Source organism: Zonotrichia leucophrys, chromosome 6, assembly GCF_028769735.1.
Source record: "Zonotrichia leucophrys gambelii isolate GWCS_2022_RI chromosome 6, RI_Zleu_2.0, whole genome shotgun sequence".
NCBI classification, from domain to species: domain Eukaryota; kingdom Metazoa; phylum Chordata; class Aves; order Passeriformes; family Passerellidae; genus Zonotrichia; species Zonotrichia leucophrys.
The window spans coordinates 4287106-4303632 of NC_088176.1; the positions used below are offsets into that span (position 1 = coordinate 4287106).

At 42.6% G+C, this 16527-nt stretch overlaps 1 protein-coding gene across 1 annotated transcript in view; it reads right to left on the reverse strand.

The window, feature by feature from the left end:
• LOC135449686 (deleted in malignant brain tumors 1 protein-like) overlaps positions 1 to 16527 on the reverse strand; it is a 66981-nt gene that overhangs the window by 43742 nt on the left and 6712 nt on the right. Inside the window, 11 exon segments of the mRNA XM_064716907.1 lie at positions 3078 to 3389; positions 4370 to 4401; positions 9516 to 9684; positions 10335 to 10606; positions 11654 to 12042; positions 12431 to 12603; positions 13228 to 13430; positions 13640 to 13787; positions 14289 to 14603; positions 15561 to 15881; positions 16238 to 16240. Coding sequence (XP_064572977.1) covers positions 3078 to 3389; positions 4370 to 4401; positions 9516 to 9684; positions 10335 to 10606; positions 11654 to 12042; positions 12431 to 12603; positions 13228 to 13430; positions 13640 to 13787; positions 14289 to 14603; positions 15561 to 15881; positions 16238 to 16240 — 2337 coding nt within the window.

The following is a 16527-nucleotide window of genomic DNA, read 5'->3' on the forward strand; positions in this document are numbered from 1 at the left end:
ACCAATCCATCAGTGGGACATGTACCAGGGGTTAGGGTCACTCAGTAAAGACATCAGGAGCACTTTGGAGACTGATGAGTGAGAGATGACAGAGTTACCTGGTGTGCTCTCCTCTGGTCTCATAGCTCTTTTCTCTGAGGTGCTCAACAAGGATGAGGTTATCATCCTTGTGAATGTGGTTGTCTCTGGTGAGCTGGGCATCTCTGCTGTGGAGTACGTCTCTGGCATGGCACTGGATGGCACTGTGGACATCTCTGGCGTGGCACTGGATGCCATTGTGCTGGTCATCTCTGCTGCGGATGATGTCTCTGCTGAGGTGGACATCTCTGCTGAGGTGGGCATCACTACTGAAGTGGACATCTCTGCTGAGGTGGACATCACTGCTGAGGTGGACATGTCTGGCGTGCTGGTGGGTGGCAGTGCACTGGTCGAGTATGTTGGGCTGGATGTTCCTGCTAAGGAGGTCGTTAGTGCAATGGCAATGGACATGAAAAGCAGAGCTGGACAAATAATGGGAGAAGAGAGCATGGAATTCTCTCCTGTCATTTTGGGGGTCTGTCTGCAGTCTGGGAAGGAAGCCCAGGGGCACTAAAGAGGACAGTGAGTGACAGTGGACAGGGTTACCTGTTGTGCTCTCCACTGTGCTGATCATATCAGGCAGTGAGTACGGCAGTGGTGGGGCAGAGGATGGCACTTCTGTCTCTGGTAGAGCAGACATCCCTCTCATGGTTGTTTGCCATGGGTTGGGTGTGACTGCTAGGGTTGTCATTGGCACTGTGGTGGCCATCTGCTCTAGGAAGGATTCCTCTGCTGTGGGGGATGATGTCACCATGGCAGTTGTCTGAAATGGGGTTGTCACATGAGGCAGAGTGGAAATTTTCCAGAGCAGAAACCCATTTTGATTTAGGCGAAATGTACATTTTTGAGTTAAGTCTGTGGTTAGAAAACATAGCTATTTAGCCTGACTGCAAAAGCCTAGTTTTTCTAGAAGGACAGAGATAAGGGGGAAGAGATAGAAAGTGATAAAGAGACAGAGACACTGCTGTGAGAGCAGGTCAACCTGACCTAGGAATTCTTTCTGATAAAGAAGAACTAGAGGCAAATATCACACAAAATTCGTAAAAATGAATATGCATGAACCTACTGTGAAATTGTATGCATATGTATTTGAGAGGGGGATAAAAAGAGACCCCAAGTTTCCAGAAGTACGCATGTCATTTTAGGAAAATGATTCCCACATCCATCCAGTGCTGTAATAAACATACAAAAGTTGTGGAGTTTTGATTATCTCCACAAAACACACCTCCTCTGTGTTGGTTGTTAATCCAGTTGTGGCCATCTCCTCAGGGGATGTCATCTCATTTGCAAAGACTGTTGATGCTAATGTTGATGTCCCTAAGAGAGGTTCTGTGGATGTTTGCCCTACTGTGGAGGTTGTCCCCAGTGCTGAATCTGCTGTAGACGTTGGTATTGGCTCTGCTTGTTTTGAATCAGACTCCTCTGTGAAAAAAAAAAAAAGAGAAACACTCCACACATCAGCACTGTGCAATGGATACCTCTGTGTGGTAGCTACGAGCCCAGACCCTCAAGGATGAAGTGAAATCAAGAGCAATTAGACTGATGGGATAGTCCTTCCTATCTGGGGTCAATGGACAGAATGGAGGTGGGTAACAGCCAATTTAAATTTTTTTTGGAAGAGGTATTTCCAGATGGTCAGCATGGTAAGGTTCAGGGTGGCATCTGCTCCCAGCCCCTGGACTCCACAGCCCAGGCTCAGCCTGAGACTTCACAGGCTCCTAGCATGGAGGGGGGAGCTGTGGGGCTGCTGGCAGCAGCAGGGCTTGAGCCTGTCCCCATTGTGAATGCCCTTCTGCAGGGGATCAGGACATCCCCAGGAACAGCCTGGGCAGTGGTCTTGGATGGTGCTTGGTGCAAGGGCAGGAGTGGACTGAATCATCTGTTGGATATATCCAGCCTGTAGAAGGCACTGGAGCTATGAATGCCGGCAAGAAATAAATGGCATTTAAAAAGGCTCTGTGTGATGTGTTCACAGGTCTGGTAGAAATTTTTATTCTTTTCTTCTAAGGGAAAAACACTGGTGTAGCTAGCACTTCCTTCCAGCATGGATTTAGCTCTCCAGGCTCTTACTCTCTAAGGAAACGTGGAAAACTGCACTATTGATACAAAACACCTGAACAGTCTGTTGTCATCAGCAATGCTCGGTTCATGATGATCAATTGTTAATACATGAGAAAATAAGATACAAATAAATTCTCCTAAAAAGTAATGGGAAAGTAAAATGAACACAGCAAGGTGAAAGATACTCAAATTGGATGGGTATTTGCAAAGGAAAAAGGCATAAATGGACCCAAATGAAGGAAGACTTGAAAAATATGGAAACAATCCAAAGTGAATTGTGAGCTATGACAATCTGAGCTGTGATTGTGAAATTATTATTGCCCATAACAAATCCATTAAGAATTCACCTAACCCCATTCTTCCTTGATAAACTTTGCTGATCAGACATAGCTTTGTGTCTAATTTTGAATTGTTTCCTTATTGCCCCTGCCAGGTGATTAGATGGAATAATTGTCCTTGTGCATCTGCAATGTATATCTGATCCTTGGGGTTTTTAATTGCTTTGAATGGATGAGCAAGCACAGGTTTCACATAAAGAGAAAAACACAAATCTGTAGGGGGATAGAATATAAGAAAATAAAGATAGTGTAGAAAGTAATCTTACCCCTAAGGAGTTGCAGCTGGGCCAATTATCAAGGATTAGGAACAGGCCTGTCTTTAACAGGCCACTGCTGTAACCAATGAGAAGAAGATGCTATAAAAGAGTGATGTGGCTAGTTGAGAAGGGGACTGGAGTCAGTTGGCTGCTTTGTGAAGAAGAAAGAGTCAGTGATCTGAGGAGCTGCTCCATGAGGAACACCAAGAACATGTGAAACTTTGTGATAGGGAGACAACAGTATGGAACCCCTTCAATAAGATGACAATGCAAATCCATGCTAGTTCTGCAGGGTCAGTGGAATGAAAGGACAGGATTTGGGGGTGAAAAAGTGTGGGAGTACCTGAACAGACAACAGAAGCATCTTCGTAGTGGGCGCAGTTGTGGATCCTCCACCCCGTGTGGTTGCAGCGCAGCAAGGACGCCTCATTTCCACTGCACCTCACGTTGTCCAGCACGATGTCACCCGAGCCCTGCCCGAAGTAGGCACTTCCCAGAGCTGCAATGGCCCTGCCACAGCCCAGCTGTCTGCACACAACCTGGGCGTCAGGGAGGTCCCAGAAGTCATCACACACTGTCCCCGACCGTCCCCGGTAGTAGATCTCAACACGACCTTCACACCGGTGCCTTCCGTTCACCAGGTGGACGTAGGGAGCTTTGGGAGAGAGGGCATGGGCACAAAACAGTCAGGGAAATAGGCTGGAAGGGACTGGAATGAGCATCTATTCTGCTTTCTTCCAGTATTGTCCCTAGAAGGTGTTGCCCAGTCCATTATTAAGTGCCTGTGAGGACAGAGGTGATTTGTTCCTTTTTATTCCTGTCTTCCAGTTTTCAAAATCAGCCATGTGTTTTATGCAAGATCCCTGCAATAAAGTTAGGCAGCAGGCTAAGCACAAGCGGTTTAAGCAAGAAAAGAAATTTTTGGGACAAGACTGAGAGGACTGAGAGTCCACACGTCACCAAATCCTATAGCTTATAAGACTAACTTTAGTGAAAGAGTTCTACCAAATGTTCTATAGAATGGATGATTCTGTTTCAACAGGATTATAACGATTTGAACAGGAATTCAGTGGCTTTATTACTTATATACCAGTAAAATTTATTACATTTTGAAATAAAGAAATAACCTATCCTGTATACAGCTGATTACTACATTCATTCAGGTAAAGTCCATCTGCTTTCCACTTTTATGTCTTGTTTAGACATTGTGGTGTGACCAGCATGAAAGTCCTGATTTTAGAGATCCATTTTTGGTGAAGAAGTTTATTAAATGCTTCACTATCAATTGTAAGCAAGCAAATAAATGTTTGAACTTTGGATTTGCAGTATTTACACTCTGGAAATCAAAACATGCACTTGTTATATTTTACATTGCTGCCAAGTACATATTTACCTTATTATTAAACACTAAGTCATCCAGAGCAAAACAAATTTCAAAAGTTAACACCTCCAGGATTTCTTCACTGCACCTAATTCTTTGCTGTTGATCCAGAAGTACAGTCAAGATGGTGACCAAACTAAATTTGCCCTGATTTGTATGACTTTCAAAGGGCAAAGCTATAAAAGTGCCCCTTGACTTATATCTGACTTGTTCCTTCAAATATCTATTTGAACATGCACATTTTTGAGCCCTACTCACAGGGTTTTTGAGAGGTGAAACAGCAAACCTGGCAAAAAGTCAGAGTGGGATTAGGAAATTAAGCCAACCTAAGCCAGTTTTATTTGCTTTCATTCAAGGGCTGTCATTGCTGTGAGAGCATAACCATCAGCTGGGGATGAAATTGGATAGGCTGGATCCTTCCTCACACTTCAAAGGTATCAAAAAGACAAAAGCCTGTGATTATACAAATACAGCAAATACTCTGCTCTGGGACACAGAGCAGCCAGAGTGAGATGAGTTATCACCAGAAAAGCAGGAGACAGAGGGAGAGAATTGATGAGGTGAACGGTGGCAATATAAATTATCATCACGAAGCTTAAATAACTCATTAGAAAAGTCATCAGCAATTATTCTAAGATACACACAGAACTATTAACTCAAAGTCACCCAAACCACTCAGGAGATAGAAAGCAATAATGGAAGGAAAAATTCTATGATCATAAAAATGTTGAACTAAAAGTATTTAGTCTCTCATAATTTTTAGACGTCCATCATTTAACCACAGTGCTAGAGTGTGAAAACCTAACTTCATGTTATATTTTGTTAAATTGTGCATAATACCAAGAAGAACCAAATGATACAAGCAATATTAAATATATAGAATATGTGTGCACACGTACACTCTGGAATAAAAGACTCATGGAAAAAAGTAAAGAAATAAATCTTTCAATGATTTTTGGATCAGATTTCTGGAACTGGAAGAATACCTCATTCATGACATACTCACAGACACAATTCTTGCAATGATACAAGGCACTAAGATGAGTAGGACCCTGTGGCAGCAAAATGAGCCCCACAAAATGGTTCAAATAATTTTTATCATCCACTCTGATGATTAGTTCACAATTTTAGTAGAACAAAACTCTGCTCTTTCATCCAATTCACAATCTTTTGCCCAAACCAATACCAGCCTGAATTTAATTTCTGCTCTTGGAACCAACAGAGAGGACTCCAAGCAGTCTTTATAATTTTTTAAATCTGCCCTGGAACAGGTCTAAGTCTTTTACCTGTTTTGGCCTCCAGAACTGCTGGACCCAACAAGAGAAGCCATGCCAAAACCATGGGGGTACCCATCTCACCAGGTGTTGGTGGTAAAGAGGACCTCACAATATATACTCTATTTCTGAAGGGGAGTGGCTCTCCAGGTCTCTTTTTCTTCAGCAGAACAATAAAACAACCACAGCCCTCTAATCTGAAACAAACATGTGTTTGATTTGTTATTTAATATTTTGTAACTTCCTGGGTTTTGCAAAAAGACAATATCTCAAGAGTAACATTTTCCATTGCCTGGAAGGAAGTATTTATGCTACCATAGGTTTCACAATCATGTCATTGTACCAAAAAAAAGAGAGCTCCTGTCCAAAGATACCGTTCAATTCTGGCTGATGCATCTCAGCATTTTTCTTTCATGAGGAGGTTCCTGGTCAGGTATTGGGTTGGTAGTGGAATCTTAAAACTTAAATGAGTTTCTTGCAGCAAAATAGCAAGAAACCCTTGCCAACTAATGGGCAGGTCTTCTTGGGGAGCCATAAATGTCCTAAAGCTTCAGTGGACTTTAAATAAAATAAGATCAGACCTGGTGGCCCTGTTTAATTCTGACTGGGGCGTCTCTGAAGGACCTTGCAGCTGAAATCAACAGCTCTAGCCCCAGTACAAAACAATTATTTTGGGGCACATTAAAGTACAAGCCAAAATTCCAAAAAAACTCACTGTCAGACAGATTGCAAGGAAATGTCAGAGAATCAGGGTCAACTGATAACTTTTTGTGCAAACACTGTGGAAAAAATCTGTGGATTTCATGCATAGTGAAGGAAATTACATAGATTGAAACTGATTTTGTTCTAAAATATCATTTGATCCTTTGAACCAACAAATTGGAGGAAAAAAAAGTGATTTCTTCAGATTAAGAAAATGTCTTAATATATTCCTTGTGACATTTTACATTGTGACAAAAACAGTGGTATGATTCTTTGAAGAATAAATCCAAGGTTTTTCTACAATATGAAACAATTAATTCTCATTCATAACTCTTTTGCCAGAGTGGTTATTTTCCTCTATGTTTCTAACAATTTAACAAGAAAATCTGATAATCATCCTAATACTGAAGAGTCAGAGCACTGTTCTCCATCTCATCCCTACCTCCACAGCCATCATGACTTGCATGGAATTATCACCAGTTAAAATTGTTGCCACATATGAATTTATTGCCTCCAGGGACAGCCATCAAGCAGGAAGACCAAAGCCCAGGGGGAAAAGAGAATGATCTAAAACATCTTTCCACACAGGCCAATATCATTGGAATGGAATAAGGAAGTGAAAAATATAAGAGGCCAAAGATAACTTTGGAAGCCTTGAAAGTGAACATTCAGAATAGTAAATATGTTTCTTCTTTATCCAAACAACCACATTTGCACATGAATGAGGATGTGTACACACCACCTGGTATTCACTATTCATATTCTGGTTTTGACACTCTGACAAGAATGAGAAATCCAGTTTATTTGAGTGGCCAATCAAACACTGCAAGCAGTGAAGCAAGAATGAGTGATGGATCATAGTTCTTCTCCAAACCCTTGTAATAACTCAAAAAGGGTAAGGAGGAAGGGGAACACAAAAGGAATTCCCAGGTGGTTCAAGTGTAAAAAAAAAAGTCTTAAGCTGCCCAGGTAAAAGATCAATATTGATTGTTTAATTGATTAGTTCTTCACTACCTTCCTCATAAACAAATTATTAATTTCAAAAATCTAGATATTTCTAGAGATCTTTATTATCAGACAATCTCTGCACAATGAAAATGGATAAATAATTTGTTTAATTAACCTTAGTTAGTGAAATACCATACAGTATTTAACCCTTCCCCCTGGCCAGATCAATCTCTTGCAGTAACACATTTTTGTTCTCAAGGTCTTCTTCTGGCAGCTTGAGGCATTTCCCAGCTCTGAATGAAGCTACACTGAGCTTTGAAAACACCTTTTCTTCTGCTGACAGTTGTGAGGGCACTTTGCAAACATACTGGGTTTTTAAAGGTAAGAATGGAAACCAATGAAGGGACAAACAAGCTTTCACCCATGACTGTAGGAAATTATCTACACTGGAATAAGGATATCCACAGCCTTCTCCACAAAGGAGTGATAGTCTGCATCCAGGCAGGAAGGTTTGTGGCAGAAAGATAATTTCCCAAGCACATGACCCTTTCCTCATCATCAAACCCAATTTTCTTGAATCCTGCATTTCTATAATGCTTGTGGATCAAGGCAGATAGCAAGATATGAGGAGGAGTCTGAAACATCTACCACCTGAGCAGTTTGGCAACACTTCCTGCAGCAATATTTAATATGAAAACCAGTGAACTTGGTAACTCTACCTTGTATTTTTATCCAGCCTTGGTATTTCTCCATCTGGGAGCCCTGGCACTGACATGCTATGGGAAAACTCAGCTCTGAACAGCACAGGGCTGGTGAGGATTGGAGACACCAGGATCTAGGCCTGAGGTCTTTCTGCTTGTCTGTGAAAATAATATTGAGAGAATAGGAGAAGGGTAAAAAAGTGCCTGCAAGATGGTGTGGTAGGAACACCACAGCAGCCGGAAGAAGGAGAATACAGGTCTGGGAAGAGCACAGGGGAAGGTCCTGTTCTACAGAGTAGGAAAGCCCAGGTCCAGGAGTGTCCTTGCTGTGCTGAGCAGATGGCTGCATTCCTCTGAGCCCAGACAATCTCTGGTCCAGAGAACAGGTGAAGGCAGGCCAGTCTTCTGAGGTGCTCTGCCCTCCAGGGGTGGCTGCAGGCAGAGGGGGGAGGAAGACCCTCAATCCTTGTTCCTCAAGTGTGGAAAACCCCTCTCACTTTCTGTGTGCAGTGCCAGCCCGTACCTGTGTGATCTCTCTTTACATCACGGAGAGGTGATGAGAGCCCTGCCTGGAGCCATGAGGAGAGGGCAGCTCGAAGGAACAAATGGTCCAGGCTGTGGGGCTGGCTCCTGTCAGAGCTGCCCTCATCCTCCTGGTCAGGTCAGGATGTCACCCATGAGCACAGCTCACCTTCCTCACACGTCACCACTTTGGCTCACCTTCCACATCTGACACTGCTCAGTTCCAAGTGAACTTGCCTCTTTCACAGCTGGCTGGAGAACAGGAACGTCTCAAGAAGGGCATTTCTCAATCAATACCAGTGACCTTTCCACCTGTATTAAGCAGCTTCTTCCAAGAAATTCTTCCTTTTTTATTGTTTTTTTATTTTGTTTTCACATGGGGTAGGAGAGAGATCACACTTCATTATGGGAACTTATCTACATTTTCTCCTTCCCACCCATTCCAGGTGTAGAAATGTGTGAGAGCTGGAGCAGGAATCATTGCTTGGCAAAGTCACTTTGTCAGAAGCCACGTTCTCAAACGCAGGAGTGTGTTAGCCATGAGGTCACACATACAAGTGGGATGTTTGCAAGTACGCAAAAAAAAGTATTGCTCAAAAAAATATTTTCTTTCCTGTTGTTTTTAATTACACATTAAAGTAACAGGATTATATTCATCCTCCATACAAAATCGTATAAAAGGCCTACATTTATTCAGAGAAATATGGATTTGAGAAAAATCAATCTGCCCAAAGTCAGGAATGCTGTACAGCAATAATTCTTCTAGTGCAGCCCCTGAGCATATTTGCTTATGGCTCATTATTGAGATTTTTTGCTGCAAAGAAACATTTTTTCTTTGCAGCAAAAACTACTTCCTAGTGTATCTATGGTGCTACACAGGTGTTTCATCTGCATATCAGCAAGGGCCAAATAAATCAGTTCTTGTTTCTCAAGTCACCAATTTCGGTCTTCTCAGACAGACATTCAATGTGGAGCTCAACAGAAAAGCTTTGAAATGTCCAGCACTGAAGGTGCTTATTTGGATGTTGGGATGAAAGAATCAATCCTTCTTTACACCTCAGGTTTTAAAAATCAGGCTGCTTTATAAATTCAGCTCATGGTAACATCAGGTGTAGTCTTGATTCTCCAAACATGGCCTGGATGGTGGAATAGCCAAGTAAGAGCTGCCCTTCACACTGATTGCAAACCCAGATAACAAAGCAGGGGGCTGGTGAAAGTGTCCTTCCACCTCCATGCCTGGAGCTGCCTCTCACAGTTTCTGGTATGGGATGCCCTCCTGCAGTTTCCTCTTCCAAAGAAATCCTCCCACTGTGAGAGCAGCAGCAACCAGCACCACGATGGTCACAGCCAGAGGAACGTGGGAGCTGGCAGCAGGCTCTGAGCTCAGGGTCTCCCCTTTTGCCTGGATGTCAGAGGCCAGCCCTGTGCATAAAAGAGTCGGAGAGAAACTTACTTTTTTGGCCCCCTGAGCTGGTTAATTATGCAAAGATAATTATGCAAAGAGAATTTGAGTTTAAAAGCTCTAATCTGGATCTGATTGGAAAACTGCACATTATCTCACAAATTATTCTGTGGCCATGCAAAACAAACAAAGATTCTGGCAAGAAATTGAAGAGAAGCTGGGAGTCTGTAATGATTGCACTCAAAGACCTTAAGATGTTGCTTTCTGGTAGTGGAAACAGCAGCTACAGGACACTGAGAAACAGTATTTCCAAGAGGACCTAGAGATTGATTGTAAATAAATAACAGACATGCAAATTAGGCACAGACAGCTTTGGAAAATTAATTTCAATCAGATTAGTTACATCTCATCCCTCTTCCCATAGAATTTAACCAATTGCCACTTGATGTGTGCAGAACAAAGAGTGGATCTAAACTATGATAGAAGGAGCTTGTAAATCTAATAGAACTATTTTATATAAATAAAAAATAATAATCCCCCATAAGAATTACAGCCAAATTGTAAATAAACCAGCAAAGGCACATTTCAGAGCTGGATTTCCTGTCTGAACTGAAATGCAAACAGACAGTAACACACAGAGTCTTACGTTATTCAAGATATTTAAACTTACCAATGTTCCTGCTCTCAGCGTGAGCTTCCCGAAGCTGCACGGGTCCAACAACAACAGTCACTTGCTCGTGGGAAGAATCTGCATTCCTCCTGAACCTGCTCACGCAGCCTTGGTAGCAGCGGGAGGGGTAGTCGTGGTACCTGCACACCAGCACCTCGCAGCGCAGGAACACCGATGGGAATCGGTTCACGAATGAGAAGGAGTTAAACCCAAACCGAGCGATGTCGCTTCGTGGCGAGGGGTAGAGAAAGTAGGTAGAGTCACTAGCACACCTGGAAGGACATGGAATCAACAGATTAGTTATGAACTCACAGCTTCTCATGAGCAGAAGCACCATTACAGCCGCTCTTTGCGTTAAACGCAAATCGAGCGATGTCGCCGCGTGGCGAGGGGAAGAGAGCGTAGCTAGGGTTACTGGAACACCTGGGAGGACAAACAATCAACATTAGGACATAAAATCAACATAAAATCAACAAGATTAGCTATTAACTCACTCCCTCTCAGGAGCAGAAGTACTATTACACCCTCTCTTTACAATAAGTTTCAAGGTTAAGTATAAAACCAGCAAGTAAAAGAGAAATCAAAAGACTTTAAAAAAAAAGTGCTTTTAGAAAGAAGAGAAATTACTTAAATGTGCACAGCACAGAAATTTCATAGCTTAACAAGTTCTGTGTAAACATGAATAGCTGAAAAATGGCTAGTGGTTCTGCTGGTTTCTGTGTTTCAGGTGAGAGCCTGTGCTGCATTTACAAACAGGATTAACTGTATGAAAAGAGGCCCTTGAAAGTTGTTGCAGAAAGAGAAAGTTCTCCTTTCTTCTCTGGAAACATAAAACTAATTTTAATATACCTTTTTTTAAAATAAACATTCTCTTTAGTGTTTCAATGTACTTGGGTATAAATTCAGGCAAAGTGGTTTAGGTTTCTAGAATAATAAGAAAAGGCTAAGGAATTTCTCTTCTTTTTGAGTAGACAGTTTTGTACTCCAGTTATGATGCTGTAAAACTCATGATGTACAGAAATGTAGAGCCATGGACATCCTTCCCTTTCATATGTCTATTTAAGAAACAAAGTCAGACCTCAATTTCCTCACTGCCTCTTTGGGTGAAATCTCAGTGCTTGACTGCAACTTCTGAATGACATTTGGTCGCCATTCTGAATTTTACTCAGGCTTTGCCAAAAAGTTATTCTTAGAAGAACATTTGCCCTGAGAATTACAGACAATGTACACTGGTCCTAAATCACCTCATTTCACAAATGAAGTTCTTTTAGAACAACACATAGAGATGCTTTTAAAGTAATTTTTTACAAAGGTCTTACCCACTCTTGCTCAATTCATAGACCAGTGTTCTAAAATCACTAGAATTAGGTGATGCCACACAGGTGTCCACAAACACGGTCAGATTTTGGTCAGAGCTGTGAAGAGAAGCTTGGAGGTACAAATTCTGGTCCATGTCAACATAGTAAGGGAAGTCATGCACTGGCCACTGGAAGGTTGAGGAATTGTAGAACGTCAGGCTCACTTCATATCTGCCATACTGGGTTTTGTTGACATCGATGATATCATCAGCAATGTACATGACCTGAACCCAGGTGTTCTGCAGCATTTTGCAGCTGATGTGGAAGTGAAGATCCTTTTTCCTCTTGATGACTGTGCCAGGAGCAGGCACTTTAATCACGTTGGAGTAGGTGATTGTTTCATTGTCGCCCTGTTTGACACATTAAATGAGTGTTGAATTTCCACATGGGGTCATGTTCACTGTGAGCATTATGAACTAATGCATGTGCGAGGTCCTGGCAGTCAGAAAGGACCTGTCACACTGAAAAATCCCAAGCACCCAGGATGGGATTGCTCACTTCACGCTCCCCTCTGTTTTTGTTCTCTAGAACATCATTCTGAAATAGGTACAGGGAAGGATGTAAGTACCCTGGGAAGGATAAGTATAAATATTTAACCAAATTCAGCCTCCAGAAACACATGCTCCTTTTCTATGTTTTGCATACCTGTGGCCTACAACACCCTTTGCAATCCATGACAATTTTCTAAATGTCTTAAATTCCCATGCCCAGAGCTGTCCCAAATATCTTGACACCAACCTGTCTACTTGTACCACAGTCACTGTATGAAATGTTGAATATAACCTCAGTTGATGTAATGTTTGGTGTACACTGAGGGTCTGCCAGGCTGATGTTCCCCACTGAGTAGCCCTGGGACTGGAGATAATGTCTGTCTACCACTGCATACATGTAGGTTGGCAAGCACAGAAGGGCTAGGGGAAAAAAAATATATTAATTATTAGTGATTTTGGGTACTTGATAATGCTTTCATATTGGAAGTCCAACAAATGCAATCACTGCTGCCATTTAGAGAAGAGAATTCATAAGCCAAACCACTTATTTTTACACTTGAGACTTAGATATGGGAAAGCAATAGGACAGTACTGGAACAGGTCACCCAGAGTAGTAGCTTTCAATATTTCATCCTCTGAATATTTCCAGACATTCAGCCAGACCAGTTCGTAATGGATTTGACCTGGTGTTGGCAGTAGCTCTGTTTTGAATAGACTTCAAAAGTCCCTTCTAACCAACATTTCTATGACTCTGTGAAAGTTTGTCCACAAAAATACATATGAATTATGATGTTGTACAAAGAATATGAGTTTAGAAAATAACAGAAAACATCTAAAGGCAAATAAATTGAGTATTTTTAAAGAAAAAAAGTAGTTATTTTCTGAAAGTGAGCAGTCACAAAACTCAAACAGGAATATCATCTATGTAAGATTCCTTCAACAACATTAACAAATACTTATTTAGTAAAAAAACAGTGTATAAAAGCTTTTGAGCAAAGCAAGCATTACTAAGAGAACAGAATCACAAATAGAATGGAAATTTACTGGTGTTCCGGTCTGCTGGAAGGGACTGATACCGAGCCCTAAAACTTCCACTGGAATATTGGGAGTAAAATCTCACAGACATGAAGTTTGAAGATGAGGTGTATGTGAGATGAGAACTAGAACAAATTCTTCCAAGTAGAGGAGAAGATTTGGGTGGCCCATCATAGATCTCAATATAGTCATTCTGGCATCCACCTTGCAACCTGAGGAAGAAATGAGAATATATTAAAAAATGCATTTGCTAAACTTTGGGGTTTAAATGCTGAACAAACAATATAATAGGATTCTGTGCTCACACATTTCCCATGTATATTTATCATTCACTTATAGGATGGGAAATATGCCCAGGAACTGTGCATGCAGTTGATATTTGGAATTTTTTTATTGCCCAAGCATAAAGTGGTTTACTTACTGAATGTTATCAAATGTGAGTGTAATGAGGAAATTGTTTGTTACATGTATTTGCCACAAACAATCTGCTTTATCTGAAGGGTTCAAAGAAGGACTCTGAAACGTTCCAGAGGACTTAAAAAGTATATCATCACAAATAATTTTTTTGCCTGAAAAAGGAAAGGAAAAAAAAAAGAAATTTAGGGATAGAAGTGATTAATTTAGGTTTCCTTTGGATCAAATAAAAATATGTTCTATATATAGAAAACTTGGAAACACAAGATTAAATCTCTAAAGAAACATAATGATTGTGCTCCTCTCAGTTAGGCTACAAGAGTGATGAACTCTTCAGAGGATTATGACCTGTGCTTGCAGTTATTAACTCTGTGGGCTTCAGGCACATGGGTATGAAATAAAGTAAAATGTTGTCACCTAAATGCCATAAAATCAGAGAATGAACAAAAGAAAATCTCACATGTAATCAGCATACCATGAAATCCACCCCCAGCCATAGAATCACTCAAACACAAAATACTAATGTATAGCATATAACGAATTAAAACCAAAAAATTAAAACCAAAACATAATCCCCAACACACACCCATATCCCCGGCCAAGAGGGGACACTTCCTGAAAGAGTCCCAGCATGCAGGCTGTCAAACCAGTGGTACCTGAACACACAACACCAGCATCTTCACTGTGCTGACAATTGTGGCTGCCCCAACCACGGTGGCTGCACTGGAAGAGGGATGATTCTGATCCCATACAGTTCACATCGTCCAGGTAGATGCTGCCATTGCCTTGTCCAAAGGAGGCTCCTGTTGTTGCAGAAACAGCAGAGCCACATCCCAGCTGCCTGCACACCACCTGGGCATCTCTCAGGTCCCAGCCATCATCACAGACAGTGCCCCGGCCCCCAGAGTGGGAAATCTCCACGCGACCCTCGCAGCGGTTCCTGCCGTTCACCAGGCTGATGGTGGTGGCATCTGGGAAAGAAGGAGATACAGATACTTCAGCACAAAGGCACCTCTTCTTGCCAGGGTGATGCCTTTCTCAATCTAGAAATAAAATAACACAGCTTTGGGGATCATTTTTGTACAGGAAGTAATATAAAAGTGGATCTTCATTGGAGGCCCCCAGGACAGATATGGAAACATATCCACAAAAGTCACAAAATATCCACAAATGGTGATGCAACTCCCCCCCAGTCCAAGTCCCATCAAAATCCTCTCTGCCTTCAAATGGGACTATACTTTGTTGATGAAATGCGTCTGAAGAGCCGTTTTTCGCCATTTTCAGCCAGGAAGAACCAAGATAGCATAGGGATCCTGGAATGAGCTTTGACTTCCTCACTAGGAACATGCTGGTGCGATGTAACAATAAAAATCTACAAAGCTACAAATATGTTTGCAAAGGATACAGAAAATTTATAAAGGAAAAAAAGATAGTAACCAAGATGGCATCAAGGCCTTGAATACACACTATGAGTTTCAGGGCAACACAATGCCCAGTCTTGGCTGTCATAAACTGCTTTTCATGGCTTCTCCTGTCCCACGAGAAATCTAAACACTAAATTCTGAGGCACTAAACCTTTCTACAAAATACAGCAGCCAGAAAACGCAGGGGAGATTCAGACCCACTTCAAGTGCAGAGAGGTGATGCTGGGACTGGTTGTGCCTGCAGTTGTGGCAGACGTAGGGGAGGAAAGGAAAAAGACAGGTGAGGCCTGTTGGATGAAGGTTTGTGCTGGACTTTCCCCCAGTGCTGGGCACGTTGCTGCCAGCTCGGCACATGGACAACGTGGAGCACAGCAATGTCACCAGAATGGTCTCTCATGGTAGGAGCAACAAAAAACTGACCCTGCCCTCACCCGCAACAAATCATCTAATTGGAGCTAACTAAGACCACCCCCTAAAAGACTCCCAGCATGTAGGCAATCAAACCAGTGGTACCTGAACACACAACACCAGCATCTTCACTGTGGCCGCAATTGTGGACGCCCCAACCACGGTGGCTGCACTGGAAGAGGGATGATTCTGATCCCTTGCAGTTCACATCGTCCAGGTAGATGCTGCCACTGCCTTGTCCAAAGTAGGCCCCTGATGTTGCAGAAACAGCAGAGCCACATCCCAGCTGCCTGCACACCACCTGGGCATCGCTCAGGTCCCAGCCATCATCACAGACAGTGCCCCGGCCCCCAGGGTGGGAAATCTCCACGCGACCCTCGCAGCGGCTCCCGCCGTTCACCAGGCTGATGGTGGCACCTGGGAGAGAAGGAGGCGTGGAAACCTTGGGAAGAGATTTTAGCACAATGGCGTTTTCTCTTGCCACAGAGAAATCGCTCTATGAATTTCAGGCTACCACAACTCCCAGTCTCGCTGTATTAACTGCTTTTCCTGGACCCTCTTCTATGGAGAAAACAGACATCAAACTCTGAGGCACTGATTGTTTATGCAAAAGCAAATGCCAGAAAACCAGGAGAAATTCAGACCCACCTGAAGGAACGGAGGTGGGGCTCTGATGTAGTTGTGGTATGGCACCTGTAGGGGAGGAAAGGAAAGATGGATTTGAGAGCTGTTAGATGGAGATCCATGTTTGCTTTTCTCACAGTACTGGGCACGTTCTGCCAGCTTGGCACACGGGCAATGGAGAGGCTGGAGGTGTCAACAGAATGGACCCCTAGTGGGATCCACCAAAAACACAATTCCACACACACCCCAGCCAATAGGGGACACTGCCTGAAAGAGTCCCAGCATGCAGGCAGCCATAGCAGTGGTACCTGAGCACACAACACCAACAACTTCATTGTGGCCACAATTGTGGACACCCCAGCAGCTGTGGCTGCACTTCAAGAGGGTTGATGATTCTGATCCCATTGCAGCTCTCAGTCTCAGCTGCATTCTGCTGTGC